This window comes from Monodelphis domestica, chromosome 8, assembly GCF_027887165.1.
Source record: "Monodelphis domestica isolate mMonDom1 chromosome 8, mMonDom1.pri, whole genome shotgun sequence".
Lineage (NCBI taxonomy): Eukaryota > Metazoa > Chordata > Mammalia > Didelphimorphia > Didelphidae > Monodelphis > Monodelphis domestica.
This window is the reverse complement of record NC_077234.1, coordinates 200,817,057-200,842,461: the sequence shown is the minus strand read 5'-3', so window position 1 is coordinate 200,842,461 and position 25,405 is coordinate 200,817,057. Positions and strand designations below refer to the sequence as shown.

Genomic DNA, 25,405 nt, shown 5'->3' with positions numbered 1-25,405 from the left:
CTACTTCTGTAAGGGTGAAGACTAAGGAAGGACCAGTTCCTTGTGTACCTCAATATCCCTTAAGTAAAGAAGCAATAGAGGTATCAGACCAATCATTAAATCCCTAGTCCAACAAGGGATCATAATACCTTGCTTCTCATAATATAATATATCTTTACTTCCAATCAAAAAGACAAAGTTAGATCAAAATGGCATATAGATTTATACAGGATTTAAGTGCGGTAAATGATTATGTGGCAAAGACACATCTATCTATGTCTGTCTAAATATCTATCTATCTAAATATCTATCTATATCTATAGTCTCCCAAAGGTTTGGGAGAGAAGAGAACTGTGAAGATTGGATTTAGCTATCTCCTGATTGTAACAATGAAGATACTTAGCTCTTCCTTTATAGTGAAGCTAGAATTGTAAGTTACAATCTATTTTAGATTTAACTACAAAAAGGTGTTAAATAGCTACAAAAGGTGAATTAACCACAAAAAGCTGTTAAATAACTACAAAAAGTGAATTTACCAAAAGAGGTGTTAAGTAACCCAAAAAGATATAATCTAACCAGAGAAGGTGAAAACTAAAGAGTGAGCAGTCCTGGAAAAAAATCTAACCAAAGAAGGTGAGAACTAAAGAATGGGCAGTCCTGGAGAAAAGCGTCTGCTGTGATTGGTAGATGTAAAAATTAGAGGAGGTGACACAAGAGAAAAAGATCTTTAAAAAGAGGGCCAAAAGGCAGAAGGAGATGATTTTTCATTTGGGTACTGACTCAGAGGAGTGACTGGAATACAGACCCTTGAGGAGTAACTGGAAGGCAGACACCCAGACTTCTTTTAGACTGTCACCATTGGTGAGTGAAAAGCTGACTTAGTGACCTCGCCTTTCTGGAGGCATAAAGCCTCCAGGTAAGGCCCATCTTCTTGAGATTCTCGAAGCCAGAGTTCTCATTCTCTCTCTCTCTCTCTCTCTCTCTCTCTCTCTCTCTCTCTCTCTCTCTCTCTCTCTCTCTCTCTCACTCTCCTCTCTCTCTCTGTCTCTCTTTCCTTAATATCTTCCTTCTATTGTAAATATTGTAAATAAACTACCATAAATTCCATTTACTTTAGTAATTTATTTTGGGATTTAGAAATTAAATCTGTGGCGACCACCTAATAATATATTTCAACCACAAAAAATTTAACTCAAATAATTTTGTATATGTAAATAAATTTGGATAACTGTATGAATTCAAGTATGTGTGTGTATGTATCATGAAAAATGATTCATGGAATTTATATATATTATATATATATAAATTCCATGAATCATTTTTCATTTTTTTATTTCCAGTACCTAACACAGGGCAATCACACAACAAATGTTTGTTAAAGTGAAATTAAAATGTATTGCATTAGAATGTAAGTTCCTTGAGGGCAGGGAATATTTCCTTTTGTCTTTGGAGCCTCAGTGCCTAGCATGTAGTAGAGACTTAATAAATACTTTTTTGATCAAATGACCAAGTCATAATATGCTTACTGCCTATGTGATCTTAGGTCATTTAATCTTTTGGTGACTCATTTCCTTCATTTATAAAATCAAAGAGGGGGAGAGGTTTAGATGAATTAACCTCTAGGGTTTCCCTAGATGTAGATCTATCATTAGCAAGTCTGGACCCATCTTGCACACTTTCTCACATGTTCCTGGAGGCTGTGCCTGCAGAGCTTACGCCAAACAGCACCTCGCTGCATGTTTAATAAGTCTGGGAAGCCTCAGTATTTCTCAGTGGGCAAGAGACACTCCCCTGCATCCCTTTCCCCTGACCTCTGTGTTTCTCTCCTTTCTCCCAGTGGACTGACTTCTGTACAACCACCCCTTTACCCATCAAGTAAAGAAAAAGAAAAAAGAGGGATGATGGGACCCTGTTGGGTTGGTGCCATCAGTCAGTGTTCACCTTCTTAGTGACCTAACATGAGACAGGCTATTTAGGCTAAGGAAAAGCCTATCAGCCACTTGTCAATCATGCTTCACACTCTTACAGCCTGTAAGGGACGCTGATGGCTGGGGTTTTGGTGCTCTTAATCACAGAGGTCTCTATGAAGCTATCATCCAAAGGGGGAGGTTTGAAGTGAGATACAAAAAGCATCGGTGCTGTCACCCATGTCCTACATCACTTCCATTAAAGCCAGGGCCTGTGTTCCCTTCATGCCTTTCATCCTGAATCATTTCAGCATCACCGCAAAAGAAGAGTTGCCTCCAGCTGGAAGATGACAGTAATCAGGGGACACTGTGATCTTCAAAGTGCTTTCATGGACATGATCTCAACTGATCCTCTAATAACCCGGTGAGGGAGGCAGGGAAGGGACTATTATCCCCATTTTATAGATGAAGAAACACTTGACACTCTGCCTTAGCTTTTATTCATTCTCTCCAAGCTCTTGGCACTAAGAATTATAAGTGCTTTAATATGCATTCTTAATCTTAGTCTTAATGGGCAATGGCTCATTTGGGAGAGTAACATTTGAAGCACTAGCACCTAGCACAGTGCCTGGTACATAGTAGGTTTTAAATAAATATTTGATGATGAATTCATTAACTCATTCAACAAAAAATTATTGAGTTTATTCTCTTTAAGGCTCTGTGTATATTTCAAGGGGTACAAAGATGTTAAGATCAATTGATCCATTAAAATGTATTAAGTCTTTACTATGTGCCAGGCACTGGGCTAAGTGAGGAGGATACAAAAAGAATCAAAAGATGGTTACTGAGGTGGCAACTGGGTGGCTCAGTGGACTGAGAAACAGGTCTAGAAAATGGGAGGTCCTGTGTTCAAATCTGGCCTTAGATACTTCATAGCTGTACAACCCTGACCCTTGCTGTTTTTCTGCTTTGGAACCAATACACAGTAATGATTCTAAGATGGAAGGTAAGGGTTTAAAAAAAAAGGCAGTCATTGTCCTCAAAGAGCATATAATCTAATGGGGGCATAATATGAAAACAAATAGATACCAAAAAAAGCTATATATACCAGATAAATAAAAAATAATAAACCAAGGGAAGGTGCTAAAATTTAGAGGGGTTTGAGGAAGGCTTCTAATAAAATGCAAAAAGTTTCCAGGAAATTGTAACATTTACAATTATGACAGATAATGAAACTTCTCTGCATTTAGGGACTTGTCCACTCTATGTCTGACATAAGATAGTATCTAATAAGAATATTATAGTTAGTTCATTTAAGTAAACTCAATTAGTGCTTAAATATACCTACCATCTGGGTCTTTAAAGGTCAAAGTGATGAACTTGCTGGCAACCATAAACATGAAAATCACCCAAAAGCACGCAGCTAACAGAAGCCACTGGTGGTGCATGTTGTCAAATGAGAGCCATATAACTGCTGGTTCTTCCTGGAAAACACAGCTTCCTCCCGAAAAGAAAACAACACAAAACACCAACCATGATCAATAGGATCAGTAAAAGTATGCAAGAAAAAAATCAATCCAGAATTATTTTTGCTGAACAACTGTTAAGCATTATATCCTCTCTTACCCTCTACCACCAAGAGCCTAGTAAATTTTTGCTTTTGTATTTTTAAGGAAATACCTCCTGTCTCCTCTTCCACCCCCCCAAATCATGTTAACTTTCAAATATCCTTTACAAACAAAAGCAAGAAACAGTGAGTGAAACTAAAAAGTCATTTGTATTTGATTTTGGATTGTATCATCATCTAATTTTATTTTGGGAAAAAGATTTACCTTCCTAAATCTGTATGGCTCAGGTTAATATCAAAATGAGCTTGCAAATGCCTCATTCCTCACTAACTGCAGGCAGCCCAGGAACAGGTGGTAGGGGAAGGCCTGCCTGGGATTAAGCATCCACCCTGGGTAATCCACAGGCTCTGTAATTCACAAGAACAAATCAAGAGCAGACTGTGTCTAAATCCCAAGTTGCTGCCAGAATAAAACTACAGCTTAAATAATTGCTGGAGGAGCAAGGGAAAGATTTTAATAATTTAAATTCCCCTGCATTTATTTGCCTGCCAAGACCTGTTTAGACAGGTCTTTCTTTGGTGGTTTCTGTTTTCCATGCTACCATTTGCATCTTAAGCAAGGCTGGGAGTTTGAGTCTTGAATGTGTCATAGAAGTCATGCTCTATTGCATATTGAGAGTGATATGAAGAAACTGGAAACCTTGACTTGGGTCCTGGCAAGAAAACCAAACTTAAAAAGAGAGAGGGGAGGAAGAGGTAGGGAGGGAGAGAGGAGAGAGAGACAGAGACAGAGACAGAGGCACAGAGACACAGAGACAGAGACACACACACAGACTTTCATTTCACCTTTAGCACTGATTTTTCAAGCTAAGTCAAACTAGTTGGTTTTCATCAGCCGATTAAGTCATCTATCATTTCAAGGCAGGAAAAGAGACTGTAGGATTACAAATATTATTGCTGCCAGGGGCATCATTTTCAGAAGAATCCAAGCTAGCTCTCTGAGCCTTGAACTGTGAATACTTAGAATGGGGCAAAAAACAAATAACTCTCCTGTTATGTCCTGAAGCATCAGTATTCTGAAACCTCCTGAGCATGCTGTCACACCAAGAGAGAATGACAAACTATGTAGCTTTGTGCCTGTCAATCAGAATAAATATGGCACACTCAAAAACTACTGAAGCATCTCCTTTCTTCTGTAGTGGGTGAGAAAGAGAGAACGAGCAAGCTTGGGAGATTTGGCAGAAACAGGCACTTAGTGACTTACTGCAGGGAAATTTAGAGTGTGCATATTCACTCAGTGCTAAAGAAAGACAACAAGAAGAGGTAGTGAGAGAGAACTGGGCCAGAAGAACCAAGTTCATGTTTACATGCTGGCTGTGTGACCTTGGGGCAGGTTACTTCTCCATGATCTAGGCATGCTCTTAAACTTACAATTAATAGAGAAAATGACAACCTCCATTAATAAAGGAAGCTCTATCTTATAAGTCCAGACAAATTAGCTCCACCATAACTTCTGTGTACAATGATAATAAGGTAGCTAGAGGCCATGGTGGGGACAGTGCCAGGCCTGAAATCAGAAAGACCTGAGTTCAAATCTGATCTCAGATACTTCTTAGCAAGTCACTTAACTATGTCTCAATTTCCTCATCTATAAAATGAGCTAGAGAAGGAAATGGCAAACTACTCTAGTTTCCTTGCTAAGAAAACCCCAAATGGAGTCAAAAAGAGATGGACACAGGACACATGTGATACCCAGTGGAATCGTGTGTCAGCTATGGGAGAGGGGGAGGAAAAGAAAATGATCTTCGTTTCCAAGGAATAAGGTTTGAAAATGACCAAATAAAATAATGTCTAAAAGGAAAAAAAAAGAGATGGACACAACTTAAAGTCTGTTGCAGACCCTGAACGTTTAAAGATGTTCAGAGTACATACTATCATATTTTGGTGGCAACGAGTGTTAACCAATAAAAAGAGTAATGGGTTTGGCATCAAAGGACTCCTTTTTAAATCCTAATTCCTGCCACCTACTCTACACCACCTTTGTGACCTTTTAACATCTCTGGACTTCAATTTCCTCATCTAGAAAATGAGAAGATTGGATTAGATGGCCTCGGAGGGCCAGTTCTAAAATGAAGATGTTAGGGACATAAGAAACAGAGTGAGCCACACAAAGGATTCTTTCCCAGAAGCCCATAAAGGAGATATTATTCAGAAAAAATACATCATGAAAACTGTCCTGTTTGTACTGACCATTACTGTATTTCCTTGGCTGGTTAAACCAGAACTGTCTCAGCAGGTTCCCTGGTCATTTGAGCATCTTTCAAAGATAATACAATGCCTCCCAGGTATGAGTCAAGGATGTCCTGTTAGTTAAGGTTTCAACAATCCAGAATGCTTATTTAAGTCACATTTAAAATAATCTGAACATTGGGGGAAGCTGGGTGGCTCAATGGATTGAGAGTCAGGCCTAGATTCAAATCTGGCCTCAGACACTTCCCAGCTGTGTGACCCTGGGCAAGTCACTTGACCCCCATTGCCTAGCCCTTACCACTCTTCTGCCTTGGAGCCAATACACAGTTTTGACTCCAAGACAGAAGGTAAGGGTTTAAAAAAATAAAAAAACAATCTGAACAAATCCTTATTCCAGAATTGCATCTCTAGCCTTATCCCTTATGAGACAGTTGGCATCATTAAATGAAAATGATAATCAGTTCCTGCTTTTAACTCTCTTGCTTGCTAACCAAACCAGCTGGTTAAAGCCATGTAAGATGTTTTAAAATTATTTTATTGATACTTTTGTTTTTATACCACTTACATTTCCCAATATATTTTGCCCCATTTCCCTTCCCAGAGATCTTCCTTTCTGTTGTTGTTGTTCAGTTGTTTTCAGCCATATCTCATTCTTCATGACCCCATTTGGGATTTTCCTGGCAAAGATACTGGAGCGGTTTGCCATTTCATTCACCAGCTAATTTTTACAAATGAGTAAACTGAGGCAAACAGGGTTAAGTGACTTGCATGGTCACTAGTCACATGACTAGTACTGTGAGGTCAAATTTGAACTCAGGTTTTTCTGTGCTCTATCCAATGAAAGGAAATAGTTTTTGGTCTTAGGTATTTGTGTTAGTGTCTTACATATGTAAGGGATATTAGACCCTTATCAGATATTTGATTCAGATTTTGCCCAACTAATAGCTTCTTTTTTAAATGACTTGTGCTAATTGTTAATGCAAGTGCTTTTAAATTTCATGCGATTAAATTTTTCTTTGTGATTAAGAAAGCTCTTGCTTAGTTAAGAAATCTCTCCATAACCACAGCACTGAAAGCTACTTAATCTGATTCCCTTCTAAATTTTTTTTTATTTATAAATCTTTAACATTCAGTTATTGTTATCTGTTTTGAGCTTTTTGTGATGTATGGGGTAAGATGCATGTGTAAACCTAATTTCTGCCAAATTGCTTCACAGCTCTTCCAGAAATTCCTTTCAAATCAGGAGTTATTCAGGGTAATTTCTGTTCTGAAATTTACTGTACACTGGGATACAGAGCTCAATTGTTTCTGATTCTCACTGACAACTTTTCTATTTTTTAAACGATCATCAAATAACTGATGATTACTATTTTATAACATAATCTGGTATCTTGAAATATTATTCCTTATTCATTCTTTCATTATGTCCTGTGAGATTCTCTTGTGGAATTTTCTAGAGATCAAGCTATTTCAATGGAATGTTTGTCTTTGCTCAATGTCAGCAGGTTTCCTTTCAAATTTTAAGAGTGGCTAACTTTTTTCTCCTGAGGTATCCATTGGAGTCTTTCCTCCTCCCCTCTCTCCAAACTCAAACTCTCAGTATCAGAAGGCTTAAATTTTTTTAAAGTAGAACATGATGCAAAATTTCTGCACAAAATAATTTAAAGTCAGCTAGTTAGCCTTCTCCTACCAGGTTAGTATGTTAAACATGGAACAGTACAAGGTCATTATAAATGAGCTACAAAAGGGGAAGACGTACACTGTTTTCCCACTCCTTTCTTTATAGTCCCAAAGACTAGTTTCCTTCTTTCCATTTTCAGACTAGAATGCATGGGAGATACGGACAGGATGAAGAAATAACCTAACTTAGGAAAGTAATGGGGTGGGGTGGGAAAGTCTCTGGTTAAAACTATTATTTGTCTTTTCTTTAAAGGACAAGACAACTTTCATCAACCTCTTAAGCAAACTTAGTCAAGATTTATTTTGGAAAGTGTGTTAATTTTGGGTCCCCATGGTCCTATTATTTAATCTGTTAGCAGGGAATCCCTGCTGGAAATCCATTTTCAAGGACTCTGGGATACGATCCTGGTAAATATTTTGTAGTGTCCTGTATATTTTGCATTTTTAAGTTATGTTTAAGCATTGTACTGACCACTCTTGGTGGAATTTAGACAATGGTATAAGCCAACCAGTAAATCAGAAGGACAATTAGGTGGCTCAGTAGATAAAATACTTCCCTGGAGTCAAGAAGACTGAGTTCAAATCCAGCATCAAGGCATTCCTTAATTGGGTGACCCTTAACCCTGTTTGCCCCAGTTTTCTCATTAGTAAAATGAGCTAGAAAAGGAAAATGGCCAACCTCTCCAATATCTTTGACAAAAAAACCCAAATGGGATCACAAAAGAGTCAAACAGGGCTGAAAATGACTGAAAAACAACAAATTAATAGTCCCGACAACTTGAAACACATGGGCCAAGATTATAGGAAATTGTACTGACCATCAAGTAGAAAAGAACAACAATAACAAAACTCTAAAAATTATAAATCCACCTAGAGTTCTAGTCATCTAGTTTTGTAGCCAAATTATTTCTGTTTCTCAAGACTATAAAAGGCAATATAATTACTGTAATGGAATGTGTGAAGGCATGCTATTTTTTGTCTGATAAAAATTTTGGTGAGTGGACATTCAAAATTTATACTGCCCTCAATGAAGATGGAAAATCCATTGAACTATGGCAACTGGGTCCCCTACAAATTTTAGTTATCTGAAGGAGGCCTTCATGGCAACAAATAATTCACTTTCCCACTTAACACTGCAGCGATTCCAAATCTTTTTATCCCTCCCTCGTTTTAATGTGAGCCCCCTCCAGAGCAGGGATTGTATGTGTGCATGTATTGTTTTCCTTGTATCACCAGTGCTTGCCACACATGTATGCTTAATAAATAAATACCTGTTGACTGACTGATGCCACTAAAATATAGATAAATCAAAACATCTTTACTGTATGGTGGCAGGAACTTGAAACATCCTTAAAAAATATCTTTTCCTCCTCTAGAGAGGTGGAGAATTATAAATATTGAACACTGAATATGCTGCCAAACTTGGTTAGTATGTTGGTTAGTTTTGCTGAACTAAGTTTTCTCTTTAATTTTCATTCTTTGGCCCATGGGTGGATCTCTGATAAAGGGAAAAGGGGAGTTTATTTTGGAAATGAAGATTATTTAAAACAAATACCAGTAAATTTTTTAAAGAGTTAATTTCTTCTTTTTTTCTTTAGATTGAATAATAATAGTTTATTTTCTATTACAAAGTTAATTAGCCTGTTATCCTTTTTGATCCTCATAATAGTACTGTGAATTAGTGTGTTTTTATCTCCATTTTAAGGATGGGGAAATTGAGGCTCAGAAAAGCTAAGAGATTTGTACCTAGAACATACATATTAAGTGAAAGAGTCACATCTTCTCATTCCAATTCCAACTGTAATAGACTCACAAGGACTCATGAATCTAAAAGGAGCATAGGACAAGATATAAGAAAAACTTTATCAAGTGACAGAATTGGAATGCTTTAGAGTACACATTTTTCTATAAGTAGATTTCTGAAGAGGCATTTTATTTAATATCTTTCAGTGAAACTCATGGAAGCCTATGAGTAGAAGAAATTATTTCCTGATACTTTATTAGAAAATTTACACATAATTAACTCAGGACTAAAATTTTTTTAAAAAGCTGACATAGTAACTCTGGTCCTAAATGATAAAAAAAATAACCCTACAATGTTTTATTTCACAAGGTCTTTCTCATAAATACTGCCAGACAGAAATGGTATTTTAATAAATGAATACATTATGCATAGCCTTATAACATACAGGTGATATGTAATATTCTATATGTTATATGTGCAGTATATGTTATATTCTCTATGCTATAACTGATATACAGTATATGTTATATATTCTGTAACATATAGGCTATAGATGACATATATATATACATATACACACACACGTATATAGAGGCAACAGATATTATAGATCCTACAACAAATATACAATGTTATATCCTCTATAGCATATGTCATATACTATTATAACATGCATGCAACACTTCACATACTTTGTTATAATGTATAATATGTCCCATAATCAATATCTTGTATGCAATGTGTCATATATTTTATAACATCTATGCAATGTTATATCCTCTACTTTTAATATATGTAATGTTATATACTCCACAGTATAATATAGATGCAACATATGTTATATATTATATAGTATGTATACTATATATATAAATGTATATTTGTATCATATATTAACATATGTGATATGGTATATTGTATATCACAATGTAAATTATATATTACATATTATAAGAATATATGAATATATTACAATATACAACATGTGTAAATTACATAATGTATATTTATCATATACTAATATGATATATTATATTACAATATATGTTGTATATTACATATGCACATATACAATACAGAATATGTTGCAACAGTACATAAGTGTAATATATTATACAAAAAATAATGTATATTTATATCATATATTATTATATATGCATGATAATCAATATCATGCCACATATAAATAACATCATAATTTCTACTGCTAAGGCTATCATTAAAAAAAGAATCTTCACTGCTAAAGTCCTAGACTGATGTTTCATCATGCCAGAGAGGTAACCTTGCATCTGACTACATAAGGCCATGTCAGAAAAAAAAACAACAAGATTCTTCTCCGGATTCTACTAAGCTAGAAATGCTTGCAGTATGGGACAGTGATGGGGTGTGCGTTTAATTTTCTAAGGATCAGAGTCTAGTTAAGTGGAAGGAGGCCAGTCACCAGAAGCTGACCATTGGATGATGCACGTTTGTGACCCTGGAAACTCACAAAGATGGCTAAGGTATGAAGGGGTTGCCACCAGTGGGCCAAGCAGCTACACCAATAAAATGAACGAAGTTATCAAAATTTAATGAGGAGGAAAAGGGATCAAGTTAGGGACTCAGAAGTCACAAAAGGTAAAAATAAATGACTTCTTTGGTCCCATCCAGCTCTAAATTAATGATCCTTTAATCATGGAACACAAAGTACAGTAAAATCTTCCCAGTTTGTAACCATTGGGGGATGGATTATTTTGGATAGCTGTCAATTTTTCTATATAGCTGAATGTTTGTTTTTGTTACTATTATTTTTTGTTTAGTCATCTCCCATTTGGGGATCCTATGGCAAATATACTGGAGTGGCTTGCCATTATATATATATCTTCAGTTCATTTTATAGATAATGAAACTGAGGCACACAGGGTGAAATGATTTTCCCAGGATCACACAGTTAGTGTCTGAGGATGGATTTGAACTCAGATAGAAGAGTCTTCCCATGTCTAGGCCCAGCACTTTATCCACTGTGCCACTTAGTTGCCCCATTTTTTGAAAATGAAAACCTCTCTCCTAAAAAAGAAACAAAAAACCTCTTTCTACTAAAACCTTTCTACTTTAAGGTCTTTTAAAATAGTCTATGCTAAATAAAGTTGAACTTCTTTTCCCCCAGATGATTTAGGTATTATGAAAATTCATTCTTATAATGTACTCTAATAAAGTGGTACCCCATGGGGCTATTCAAGTATGGCACAGCCTGTTTGTGCCTACACTCAAAGTCCCTAGATAGCTGTGGCTTTCAGAATTTTTGCATCTGATTTTTGCAGCTAGTTTGTCTGCTCTAACTTGTCTTTGCTGTCAGTGGGCTGCTTTCACAGCCCCTTTATTTCCTCTTAGTTTTGATGTGAATTTGGAAGCCAGATAGCCAACCTTGACTGAATTGTGTAGAGCAGGACTAAATACTCTTTCTCAAAAAAAAAAGGAAGAAAATACTCTTTCTCCCTATCATTTAACTTATTTTAACTTGTAAAAATAAAGGTAAGAAGTACCTGCATGAATTCCTTGCAGATTTATTAAATGAATAAAGGCACTTAGTAAGTATTTAATGTGGGCAAAGCACTTTACTAACTTCTCAGAATACATATGGCCAGTTCTTGTTTTCAAGGGGTCCATGATGAAAAAAGGGATGTTTTTGTATAATGCAACATAGATGCAAAGTGAAGTTAGATGGCACAATGGACAGAGCACTAGGTCTGAAACTATAAAAGCTCATTTTTCTGAGTTCAAATCCAGCCTCAGACTTACTGGTTGTGTGACCCTGGGCAAATCACATTACCCTGTTTGCCTCAGTTTATTCACCTGTAAAATGACCTAGAGAAGGAAATGGCAAACCACTCCAGTATCTTTGCTAAGTAAACTCCAAATGGGGTCATGAAGAATCAACTAAGAACATCAACAAAAAATAGGGATAATAATATCACCTACTTTGCAGGGTTGTTGTGAGAATCAGATGAGATAATTATTGTAAAATGCTTAGCACAGTGCCTGGCATCCAGTAAATGTTATGTAAATGTTAGTTTTTTAAAAAATGGACTGGTATGCCACACAGAGGAGAAATACTGGTTCTGGAGTCAAATAATCTGGCTCCAAAACCTGCCATTCTATCATTCTTCCTTTTTCTTATTAAGCAATTACTATGTGCCAGGCTCTCAGAGGCCATCTGGTCTAATGCCTTCATTGCACAGATGATAAAACTGAGGTCCAGTGAGGTTAAGGGCCTTGCCCCAGTTCACACTGCTAATTAAAAGCAGAGCCAGAATTCAAACCCAAATCTCAATTCATAGTGGCTTTTCTACCCTAGGCAAGTCACTTAATCTCTCTTGGCCTGTTGCTTCATCTGTAAAATGAAGGGGCTGGCTAAGAAGATATTTAAGGTCCCTTCTAGTTCTAAATCTATGATCCTAGAAAATTGCTATGCTGAAATGCAGACAGTTACATTCATAGAAAGACATTTAGTTCCATTCTGCTGCTTTCAAAGCCATCTAGATTTTCAGGGACACAGATCCTCCTGGTGGCTCTTGGCTAGAAGAAGGAATTTGATTCAATTCGTTTTTAAAATAAAACTTTGGAAATGATTCCCTTTTTCTGCCTCTGAAAATCATTATTAGAAAAATCAATGTTAGAAGCTAATTATGAACATTGTCTGGAATTAAAGAGCTTCATTTGAATTGAAGAATTGTGCCTGCCATCTTTCTCAGTAGTGTGATTGCCTCAGTTGCCATATATTCAGGAGGTTGGATTATCTAGTAGTCTCAAGGGGGGGGGGGAGAGACAGAGAGAGAGAGAGAGAGGGAAGGAGAGAGAGAGAGAGAGAGACAGACAGAGAGAGAGAGAGAGAGAGAGAGAGAGAGAGAGAGAGAGAGAGAGAGAGAGAGAGAGAGAGAATGGCCAAAAGAAATTGAAGACCAAAGATAACATTTGATGCAATGTGACTGTCCAAAAGATATAAGGGTTTTCTCCTTGACTACCCATGCCTTTAATAGGCAAGCTGCCTTACAAAGAAGTGGAAACTCATGGGAAAAATAAAGAATGATGCTGGAAAGCTAAGGAATAGAGGAGGAGAACAGAAGGAAGAAAGGAGGAAATGTCAGAGCATTAAGATAACGAAGACAATGGTAAGTCACTGAACCTCTGACAATGAAGAGAAGTCACCCAGCCATGAAAATGCTGAAAATCTACAGGAGGATGCTATGCCATTTGGCTCTGAAGGGCATTTATGTGCCATGATAAAAGCACAGTTCTAGGTAAGACTTTAGCTGGAGATTTGGCCAGACAGCAAATCAGATTGGTGAAAGCATGCTCGAGTGAGGTTTGCTGGAATTCTACCAGGAAACTGCCAAAAAAAACTATTGTTCTAATATGAGCTGGCTTTCATCACTGGCAGTTTAGATCTTAACCTAGGGTAGGACCCTAGAGGCAAGAGGTTCTTAATCTGGGGTCCATAGATAAGAGGTCTGTGGGTAGATTTCAGGGGAGGGTCTGTGAATATAGATGAGGAAGAAAATGACATCTTTATTTTTTGTTGCTGTTCAGTCATTTTTCATTTGTGTCTGGTACTTTTTGACCTTTTGGGGTTTCCTTGACAAAGAGACTGGAATGCTTTTCCATTGTCTTCCCCAGCTCATTTTATAGAGAAGGAAACTGAGGCATGAGTTATAGAAAGAAATAGATAGTAAAATATTACTATATAGGGGATCTCAACCTCCCTCTCTTGGAAGAAGATAAAGCCAACCAAAAAATATACAAGAAAGAGGTTAATAAGGTAAATAGAACTTTAGAAAAGTTGACACAAAAGGAGTTAAGTAACTTACACAAAAAGTATCTATGGTCAAATTTGCACTCAGGAAGCTGAATATTCTTGATTTCAGGGCTGGCATTCTACCCACTGCACCACCCAATTGCCCCCATCTTTATTTTCACTAGCCTCTAAATTAAATTTAGCATTTCATTGAAAAGATTTTTCTGAGAAATGGTTCATAAGTTTCAACTGTCTGCCAAAGGAGTCTATGATACATAAAAGGTTAAGACCAATTGCTCTAGGCAAATCTGAGGCCAAGTCCTAAGCAAGATTCCACTTGTGAATCTTCCATGCCAAATATATACGGCCATGTTAATATTTGTACATTTGAGTCCATGTTCTCTAGGCAGATTTTGAGTCTGGACCCTCAAGTGAGGTTCCGGGTACTTCATAGAAATAATCTTTTCCAACCTCTCTTCCTGCCCAGATCAGAGGAAAGAATCTTGACAGACCCTAAACACAAAGCCCAATTCCACAAACATTTTTAGAAAAATTTTAGATGACCCAAAAAGAGCTTTTGGAAGTTGTATAGAAATAGATTTCAGTTTGATGTATTTTTTTAGAAATTCCTAATAATTATAGAGGGAGTTCTCCATACCAATGTAATTCCAGGGCTGAATCAATTACAGAAGTTATATTGCATTGTGGAACAAGCCTTAAATTTGGAATCGAATCATATTTACTGTGATTTTTATTACCTAAGTGACCTTCAGCAAGTTAGACCCTCCAAGTCTCAATGTTTTCATTAAGCAAAATAATAATAGTTAAAATTTATATAGAATTTACTATGCACATTGTGCTAAGCATTATCAAAATAGAAGAGAAAAGTGCACCTCTAAGGACCCCCAAGATGTTGGAGGTATGCTGGTTCAGCCTAAGAAACTAGAATATTGTGTGTCATAGAGCCACAAAGACAAAAAGATAGTTAATAATAACCAATGTTTAATTATTTACCACCAACTTCTCTTTGTCTTCAAACTGCAGGCCACAAAAATCAGTCAGTCAATTAAGTATTTCTTAAGTACCTACTATGTGCTAAGCACTTTCCTAAATACTAGAATATTATGAAGGCAAAAATTAGTCCCTGATCTCAACAGGATTTATTCCGGGAGAGTGCTAGATTTAAAATCAGAAAGCCAGAGTTCAAAGCTAGATTTTATTACTAATGACTTCCTGTGTGATCTTGGGCAAATTACTTAATCTCTCAGGGCCTTTTTCTCATCTGTAAAATGTACTAGATATTCTCTCAGGTACCTTCTAGGTCTAAATTTTTTATCTTAGGATCCACTAATAGAAATTTCATATGCAGGACTCCAGGGATAAATATATAAATATTCCAGAGACTAAAGGATGTTCAGTCAAAGATTTCTGCTTGGTTGATTTCTGCTTTACGTGGGGAATTGGCTTTGGAATAATAGGAGAGAGGGAGAAGGGGGATAAGATGTATCCTTTTTCCCAGGTTTCCTGGTTAGGGGATCATGAGAGTGAGAGACTTGGTCCTTCTTCACCCCACTGCCTATTCCAGATACTTACCAGTTGTGTTGCCAAGCATCACCAAGTCACTTCACAACTGTTTGCCTCAGTTACTTCAATGGTAAAATTATAAAAAATTCCTCAATTGTAAAATGGAGATAATAATAGCTAATAAAATGGAGTTAATAATTAGCTAATAAGATAATAGAGAAGGTTGCAGGATTTTTGTGGTAAGGATCATATAAGATAATATTTGTAAAAAGAACTTAACACATTGTTTAGTGCATAGTAGACACTTTATAAATACTTATTCCTTTCTTCCCTCCACCATTCCCAAAAGAATATTGGGACACTTTGTGCTATTGGAGAGAGTCTCTGGCATGAGATAAGGAATATATGCAAAGGGTTACTGAAAAGTCTGATGCTGGAGACTTTTAAAACTATATTCTCCAAAGCACATCTACTCCCGATGCCGTCATAGAGAAATGAGTTTGCATAGCACTGAAATTTTCAGTAATTAACTCTCTTTTGTTCAAAAAGAGAGGCTAACTAGAAAATGTCACCTGGTTTAATGGAGGCAAATTCAAAATGGCGGTATTCACAATGTGGACCTCTTAAGCTTCTGACAGTACATCATCCTATAAAGAAACTTGGATCCAAACAGCTGGAGAGCTGGTCTTCAAGATGGGTTATCATTCACATTTACTTTTCATGTGAGCTTAGGCAATTAAATCTCTCTGAACCCAACTTTTTCCATTTGTGAAATGGAATTATGGGGCCCGGCCCTTATCTTTTTTTCTTTTCTTTTTAAAAACTTTTACTATCTGTCTTAGAATCTATACTAAGAACCTATTCAAAGACAGAAGAGTGGAAAGGGCTTGGAAATTGGGTTTATGTGATCTGCCCAGTGTCACATCTCTAGGAAGCATCTGAGAACAGATCTGAACCCAGGACCTCCCTTCTCCAGACCTGGCTCTCTAGCCATTGAGCCACCTAGATGCCCTGGCATTTGTCTTTCTTAAAAAGATCTCAGTGATGTCAAACCAAACCAAAAAGATAGATAGGGTAGTGGATAGAGCACTGGGCCTGGAGTCAGGAAGATCTTCAATCCAGTAGCTGTGAAGTCATTTAACCTCTATTTTATCTCAGTTCTTCAACTGTAAAATGGGGATAATAACAACCCCTACCTCCAGGGATTGTTTTAAGGATCAAATCAGGTGGTATTTATAAAGTGCTTAGCACATTGCAGGCACTATGTAAAAGTTGTTATATGTTGTTAATTCTTGAATTTCATTATTTTTAGAGGAGTGACATCATCAGGGCTCTCTACTACCAACTGCCCATCCTTATGGAAGAAACATGATGAACTTTCGTGACCATTTGGCATCTAAGAGGTACAGCAGAGAAAGAATTAGGTCTGGAGTCAGAAAGACTCAAGTGGAAGATTCTACTTTGAGATGAGATAACATGGAAGGTACTTTGCAAACTTTAAAGCACTTTAAAAATACTAGGTTTGATGATGATGATTATCTAGTCCAAACCCATACATGAAAGGCATCCCCATTATAACAATAATTAACGGCAATCCAATAACTGGCCAGGGTTTTTTTTTTTTTTTAATTCTACCTAGCATCTAGGATCCATTGCCTTCTCTCTGACTACATATGGACCAACCATCTTATGAGAAGGAAGGATAACCTGCAGGGAATCTGAGGACTGGCCACAAAATTTTGAAAGAACTATAGTTCTTACCCTCATCACTTCTCCCAATTATTATTTCAACAACCTTTTAACTTAGTCTCTCTGATCCAATTTTTTCTCTATAAACTGATGAATTGATATCTCCAAAACAGGAGTTAAATTATTGATACAGATCACCTACTGATCTGATGTAAATCATCTACTGGAATATAGTTTTTCTAAAAGCAGGTCAGGCCTCCTTTGTGCTAGCTTTGAATTTCAAGAAGTCACTCTAATTCTGGTCAGTCAAGAAGATATGGATGGCAAAGAAAAAGGGAGTGAAACCAGGATATAACCGAGAGCAAAATCAATGGGTTGGGTCAGAATTATAATCTAGATTTTGGAAAAGCAGAATCTAAAAAGTTAAGAGACAGAATAGATTATGATTCCATGTTTTAAGACAAAACCAGAATATGACTTCAGGATTTAAATATTAAATCAGGATATTATGATAACAAAGATCTTGATCAGGGATCTTTAATTTTGGTGGTGGCAGGAGTTCTTCAAAATTGGAAGGTGTCAAGAAAAGATCAGAGGATCACTTGTAGGCAATGCTATGGAGGGAATTTTTTTTTCAAGTATAAGCTAGTGTAGGTGGTCACTGAGGTCCTTTCCAACTCTGAGATGCTGTGATTCTCAGACATCTTGTTGACATGACATTTTTGATCCTTTGGCCCAATAATGAAAAACTTTATTGCCCTTGGGAAATACCTACTGCCTGGAACAGAGGTAGATGGTGTGATATTAATGGATGTTAGAGATAAAATTCTTGAAATCTATTCTGCTTTGATTTTTCTTGATCAAAGAGAATGCTCTTCAGGTTAGAAAGGTTGGAATGGGATAAAAGAAAAAGCTGGATTCATGGTTAGAAAACCTGGATTTGAATACTCTCTACAACTTACCCACTATGTGACCATGTACAAGACAATTTAATGTCTCTGGCTCATGATTCCCTCTTTTATTAAATAAGGATGTTTGGATCTCTCACCTCTAAATTCCCTTCCGGCTTTAAATGTAGTATCCCATGAACGAACATGATTAAAAAAAAAAGCCATCTTTATTTGAGAAGTTAAGAATAGTAATAGAAGCTAAGGTTTACGTAGCACTTTAAGGTTTGTGAGTAATTTATATACAGAATTTCTAAACATTTTCCAGAGAAGCAGGTGATATTATTATTTCCATTGTACAGATAAAGAAATTGAGGCAGAGAAAGGATGAGTGACATGTCTAGGGTTGAATAGTTCATAAATGTCTGAGAAAGGATTGAACTCAGGTTATCTGATTTAGAGTCTAGATAATGAGTCCTTCATATTTACTACACAAATGCATTTTTTGGACCAAACAAATTGTAAACCAGGGAATATGGTTCTCTGCCTCCACCCCAATTTTTTGTGATAAAGGGAGGGAGGAACAAATCTAGGTCATATGAACAGGTTCTAGTGTGGAATTCAGAAATACCATCTGATTAAAGAAAAACTTTTATGGAGAAAACAAGGCATATGAATTTATGTCGTATGAGGTGTTTTTTTTTAATTCAAAAGTAGTTTTCTGAAAAAAAATTACTAAATCTCTGAAGTTTGAATTTGCTCTTACCACCAGAATTATTTTTCTCCAGAATGATTTTACTGTGATTAGTAGTGGGAATGAGAGAATGCCAAGACTTTGTAGAACAATGAGACTTGTCTCAAGGTCAAGATAAATTCTCTTGGTTCAGATAATAAACCCATAAACACATTTTCAAATAGATATTGTACTCAATTGCTCTTTCACCTACCTGCTGACACCCAAGTTCATAGTTCATCACTTCATGTCCCAAGACCAGGGTTCTAGCTTTTGGAATTTCTCCTATAAGTGTATTAGATTGAAAACAAAACAAAACAAAACTTGGATCATTAAAGGTTACAAAGTTACCCTTATATGTATCCTGTGTATATTTTAACCACCTTGGTTATTTACTTTTACCTCCCTAGATAAAATATGTTCCTGAAAAGTAGACATCTAAAATGCAGTAGGGTAGTTAAGGAAACTTTTATGGAAAATCTTTTGCAGAAAGTGAAAAATCATTTTGTAATATAATTAATTACCCTCAGTTTATCTGTTTGGCAAGATTAAATATTTTATATTAAGGTACTTTGTCCCCATATTTGATTAGCTTCAGATTATAAATTAAATTTCTAGAATTAAGGACATTTTTAAAAATGCTTCTTGATTTTGGTTATATGTTATCTACAAAAGAAAAAATGAGAAAACACATTTTGCCATAAGATAGATATATGATAGCTTCTCCTGTTCACATTTAGTGTAGTTTTTTTAAGTCTTCCTAAATCACTGATTCAATTACATTATTCCCTGTGCAATATAAAAGGCATTTAGTTCTTACATAGCAGTTTAGAGTTTAATATTTAACTTATAAAAATATCTCTACCAGATTTCTACCATGAGATATAATGCAGCCTAAATTTCCAGATTATAATCATACTATAATTCCATTCTCTTTTCTACCTATTTTCAGGCTTTCTACTTCCACCTTTTCTCCCTTTTCATTGTTATGTCTACTAAACCATTTTAGAGATACAACTAACAAAAGCCAACCCTCTTGCTTATTTAATACTTTTATGTATTTTCACTATGTGATGTGTAGTTTTGTTGACATTCCAAGTTTCCTTTTAGGAAATTGGAAAGGTTTTTTTAATCTTTTCAAACTCTTATTTCTTGCTGTATTTTCTTCAATGCGTCAAGGGAGAAGGCACAATATCTTATAATCCTAAACCAGATCTCCTACCAGAGGCTTATCCTGGGGTTTGTGAATTATGTTTAAAAAATTTTTTTTGATAGCTATTTTAATATAATTTGTAATCTGGAATATTTTATTTTGTACATTTAAAAACATTTTTAAAAGGGTCCATAGGCTTTGCCAGCTTGCCAAAGGGGCTCATAGAACAAGAAAAAGATGAGTTCCTGAGACCTAAACCAAGATCAGATTTGCACTGCCAAGTTTAAAAGTATCAATAATTTTCAGGGGGAGGGGAATCCAGAAGGTAACTGTAAGATTTAAAATGGTTGAGGTCTATAAGCTCAAGCCGAGTATTTAGTTCTGCATATTGTTGAGTAGTAGAAGGAACCCTTGGTTGGTTTGACTGAGAAGTGGGTTTTGTAAAGAAATACCATATTACAGCTATAACAATTAAAATCCCAAGGGGGAGTACTGTGTTGATTATATTTTGCCATAAATCCCTTGGTATGAGAAATTTTAGAGAGAAAAAAATGCAAATTTTACAAGGTTGGTCATGGAGCTGAATAGCCAGTTGTTAAGTATGTTGTGAACTGGTTGTAACCACATATTTCTAAAGTAAACACGTAGGGAGAAGAACAAGGCCAGAACTTTCCCCAGGTTTGTCTTAATCTTAATTTAGGCAGTTGTTCCCTAAAGGAAAGGATTTAGAAATAGTTCTCCTAGCCAGGACTTTAGGGCCCTGTTGCTAAGATCTAAAACAGCTTAATTTTAAAGAGAATCAAAAAGGTTTTTTACTCACCCGTTCTTGCAGCTATAAATTTGAAGTCAAGTTAAAAAAGAAAACAAAACTGACTGATAGGCAAGTAATAACGCAAAGAGATAAAGGAAAGAGATTTCACAGAAGTCTTTTGAGGGTTTCTCACCAACTTCGTGAGGTCGCCATAAACTGTAAGATTTAAAATGGTTGAGGTCTTAAACTGTAGTGAGTTAAAATGGTGGAAGATATAAATTGTGATAGATATAAGAGAGGGTGAGTAAATTTGACCACAGAAAATATGTTTCACTACAGTGTCTTGGGTTTTAAATCAAATATAAGGTGGTTGCCAGGGAAATATTCCCAATTATTCAAATACCCAAGTCAACTGGGTTTTATAGAGATTTTTAATTAATAATATAATGAGGAATTAGAGAAAGAGAGAAAGAGTAGGAAAGGAATAATTATGAAGGGCCTCAAGCCAACATGGCCTAGACCTGAGTCTTAAGAGAGAGAATCAGTCAGTCAGTCTTTTAACACTCACCACAAGGTCTGCCTAAACAAGGATTCTAGTGACACCAGGCCAGCTCCATCTCAGCTGACTTCACCAGAGAGCCTTTCAGCCAGAGACTGTTCCAAAGGGCCTTTCTCTAGAGCCTCTAGAGGGACAGAGTCCTCTTAGAGGAGCTCCAGCGAGACCTCCTTAGAGATTGTCCTCCAAGAGCTTCCCTTCTCCAGAGCCTCTCTCAAGAGAGTCTTCCAAGCGATCCTCATCAGAGATCCTCCAAAAGGATTTCCCCAAAAGTATCTCCATCAAGAGATTCTGTTTTTTCTTATATAGGAGTTTTTCTCCCATGTCACCTCCCCTAAGTCCCTACATCTACCAATCACTGTAGACACTTTCCAAAGGACTGCCCATCTAAATTCCTGCTAAGTCGACCAATCTCCTCATTAAGTCTGAATCAGAAAAAATGCTGCTGTGTCCACCAATCTCCTCAGTAAGTCTGAATAAGAGAAAACACAGCTGAGTCAGCTAATCTCATCAAGAGAAAACTTGCCCGACCCTTTTAGGTACCTAGCATCCCATTGTATCAATTCTAAAAACAGGCCTGGCTCAAAGAACTCCTTGCCCCACCATAAGCATGGATCCAAGTACTTTCTTTGTTTAGCAAGGAGTTTTCTCCCCTAAAGCAGTCTTAAGTACAGTTGGAGTAGAGGTCCTCCCATTTCTGATCCTGGCGAGTTCTCACATCAAAATGGGGAATGTTTCCCAGTAGGGAATTTGTTCCAATTAAGAATTCCCTGATGGGGAAATTTTTAACATTCACAAGTCTGAGAGATTTCAAGATTTACATAACTATGAGCCCATCCTTTTATAACCTTAATAGAATCACTGGGAAAAAGAAAAAAGAAAAAGAAATGAAAGCAGGAGGCCTGCTCCCCCTCCCCATTGAAATAGGAAATTGGACTGTCTTTTGAGAAAGGGCCCACCCACACACAACACCCAGGGTATAGAGTGGCCTGAGCCACCCCTCCAGTGAACTCACCAGCAAATCCTGCAAAAAACTGCTTTATGTGTCTCTTCTGCACAGTCTTTCCAGGTCTGGAGGGAAGAAAAAAGGGCTTTCAGACCTTGGCAAATTGGGTTTACCTTCTCTGCCTGAACATCTCCTTAAAATTTATGTTCCCACCTCAAAACTTCTGAGGATGCCTTGCCTGTCAATTAGAATGGAGCACTCCTTGGCAGCCAACATGCATTTCCAGCAATTCCTACTCTCCCTCCTTTGGCCAAAAGGTGGGTTTTAATTGTGGTTTACGGAAAGGTATATAGTCTCTCCTCCCCACCCCCACCCCTATTCACTCCAACCTCCACATTAGAGGTAGAGGGATGATTCCTGCCCCCAACTCCCCCGCTCCGTTTCCAACCTTCGCCACACACTATTATTGATGGAAATTTTTCAGTCCGGAGAGAAATAAATTATTGATATTCTGCTGATCTATAATTCCACTGATCACACCATTCCACGATAAAGGATACCTCCTTATTGAATAATTAATACTACATTCATCTAAAAGCATGAAAAAATAATCATGAAGAATTAAGACAATGGGAAGCCGAAGAATCTCTTAGCATGCAAAGACTTAATTATTTGTCCCCACCCCCACCCCAACCCCTCTTTCTCCTCTTATGAAAGTATGAAAAACTAACCCTTCCCTTCCCTTTAATCCGAGCTCTTCAACCCCCCCCCCCCCCCGCTTGGTTTGCTACTCCCTCCCCCATTCCGACCTCTTTGTGCACAGAAGGCATCACCCGGCTTCTCCCAACAGCTGCATCCCCTCTTTGTAAAGATCCACTTTTCCAGATCCCTCGCTTTTTAGTCCCAGGGGTATGAAATGGGGGAGGGGGGGCGGGGGTCACCCCAGTGGTTTCTCTCAGCAAAGGCTCCCCAGGGAGAATGCAGTTCTTTCCCGCCGCCAACACGTCCCCCTCTTCCCCCTGCACACCATCCCATTACATCCCTCCCCTCCCTTGCCCTCTTCTCTTGCCATGCCCGGCCCCTGGACCAGGGCCACGCACTGGGAACCGAGTGCGAAAGGAAGCCGTGACGGGGGCGTGGAAGCCTCCTCCACCTACCCCTTGGCGGCGGCTCGTAGTCCTTATGCACAGCCGGGCGGTCCAGCTCGCGCCAGGCGCCGCGGCGGGGGGCAGCAGAGGCAGCTCTAGGGCCTCAACGGCTCTGCAGCTGCGGCCTCCCTGGGCACGGAAGACTGTGCACACGGAGGCGGCAGCAGCGCGATGCTGCCGCTGCTGCCGCTGCTGCCGCCGCTGCCGCCGCCGCCGCCGCCGCCGTTGACTGCATCATCTCCCCAGCCCCGTCGCCGCCGCAGCCTCCACGCTGCCTGCCCAGCTGCTCCCTCCCAGTCCGGCCGTCCCCTCCCCACCCCCGGCGGCACACTCAGGGTTGGGCTCCTAACGGGCCCTAGCTCCCTCCCGCCGCCCCCCAGAGGCGGCCCGAAAGCCCGGGGGAGTCAGGGAGGGGGCAGGCTGCTGCAGCCTGGAGTTGGACTCGCCCTGCCCCGGGTCCGGCCTCCCCGACTTCCAGGGCTCGGGCCTGGGCGCACCGGTCCACCCAACTCCCGGCGAAGCTGGCCTGAGCCCCGGGCTGCAAGTACGCCCAAGTCTGTGGATTCCCAGGATCAGGGGGACCCACGCGGCAGCCCCAACCTCCTTCCCAAGCAGGGGCGCGGGACGAGGGCACATACCAACCGAGAAAGAAAAGCCTTTTTTATTCTTTTATTCATTGTATGGGTGTGGTCCTAGTCTGGCTGTCACTGAAAAGTCTTTTTTAAAAAAAGGGAGAAGAAATTGTCCCAAAGTTTCAGCTGAGGCCGGATTGGAGGGATTTCGAACAGGCGCAGCACAGGGTTTTTACTCCTCCCTCTGCCTTCCCTTTCTCCTCCCCTCTTCCTCTTCTTTCTACTCAACAGGATAAATGAATAAATTTGCAGGATCTGAGCTCAGGACTCCCAAGCAAACAGAATTCCAGGTTTCCAGGAGAATTAATGATTCAGAGACTAAAAGTATAAAGGGAGCCCTCAGGGCAGGTGTGGAGTCAACTTCATGGCATGTATTCATTCTTCCCTAAGGATGCCTAAAGCTGACTTTGGTCCTGTGGCTTCGTTTTTATAATGGAAGCAACTGAGCATCCCCTCCTCCCCAAAAGCTCCATAATTTGCTCAAGGTCACTTAGTCAATTGAAAGTTGTTGGGGGGTTTTGACATAGGGAAAACAGGACAAAAGTGAGAGAAAAAAACTTTGAGAATGACTCTTTTATGTTTATTTAGTGCTCATGACAGGTTTACTTTTCAGAACAAATAAGAATAAGAATTCTTTCCTTCCTTTATTCCCGAAGAAGTTTTTAAAGGTCTAATTTGCTTTTTCAGTTTTTTTTTTAGTTCTAAAAATTTGTTCCACTTCCTATTTTGTATAAATAGGCTGTCAGAAGAAGGAAAAAGGTGTTTGAGTGTTAACTTGAGAAAAAAAATTTTTTTTTCTTAAACCCAACAATGGCATTGAGGTGCTGTAGAAAAAAACAGCCCTGAAATCAGGAAGATCTTCAAGTCTTACCTTTGGCACAAACTGACCTTGTGACCAACTCCTTACTGCCCCCAGGCAACTCTCTAAAGCTAAATTCCAGAGCAATTTTCTGTCCACGTTGCTCCTGGAAATGTCTTCATTAAGGATTTACCCAAGAGGTTAAATAAGTAGTCCTGACACACAGGAAACACCAAACAAAACTTAAAAATGATAAAAAAATAAAGTTCTGTTGTAAATAAGAGCAGTTGATTAGTCGTGTCTGACTCTTCAGGACCTTATTTGAGGCTTTCTCAACAAAGATACTAGAGGGGGTTGGCATTTCCGTCTCCAGCTCATTTTACAGAAGAGGAAATTGAGGCAAATAGGATTAAACATGGTCACCAAGCTAGAAGTGTCTAAGGCCAGTCTTCCTGTGTCATAGACCTACCTACCATTCTATCCTCTTCACAGGAGTACATTCCTTCAAGCCTTAACTTGAGTTGGTAATTCTTTTTCCTTCTTCCTTCCTTCCTTCCTTCCTTCCTTCCTTCCTTCCTTCCTTCCTTCCTTCCTTCCTTTCTTCCTTCCTTCCTTCCTTCCTTCCTTCCTTCCTTCCTTCCTTCCTTCCTTCTTTCTTTCTTTCTTTCTTTCTTTCTTTCTTTCTTTCT

At 38.2% G+C, this 25,405-nt stretch overlaps 1 protein-coding gene across 8 annotated transcripts in view; it reads right to left on the bottom strand.

Moving 5' to 3' along the window:
- Window positions 1–24,120, bottom strand: part of CHST10 (carbohydrate sulfotransferase 10) — a 53,926-nt gene extending 29,806 nt beyond the window's left edge. The window contains exons 1-5 of one of the 8 annotated variants that reach the window (XM_056807767.1): window positions 23,924–24,070; window positions 22,207–22,262; window positions 21,204–21,663; window positions 18,946–19,016; window positions 3,235–3,383 (exon numbers count right to left, since the gene is read on the bottom strand). In XM_056807767.1, coding sequence (XP_056663745.1) covers window positions 3,235–3,383; window positions 18,946–18,965 — 169 coding nt within the window. In that variant the 5' untranslated portion in view covers window positions 18,966–19,016; window positions 21,204–21,663; window positions 22,207–22,262; window positions 23,924–24,070. Of the gene's footprint in view, window positions 1–3,234; window positions 3,388–18,945; window positions 19,017–21,203; window positions 21,664–22,206; window positions 22,263–22,585; window positions 22,729–22,946; window positions 23,271–23,294; window positions 23,602–23,923 lie in introns of those variants that run through there. The other 7 variants (XM_001363765.4, XM_007501133.3, XM_007501134.3 and 4 more) reach the window with 7 other exon arrangements.
- Window positions 24,121–25,405: the final 1,285 nt, after the last annotated feature.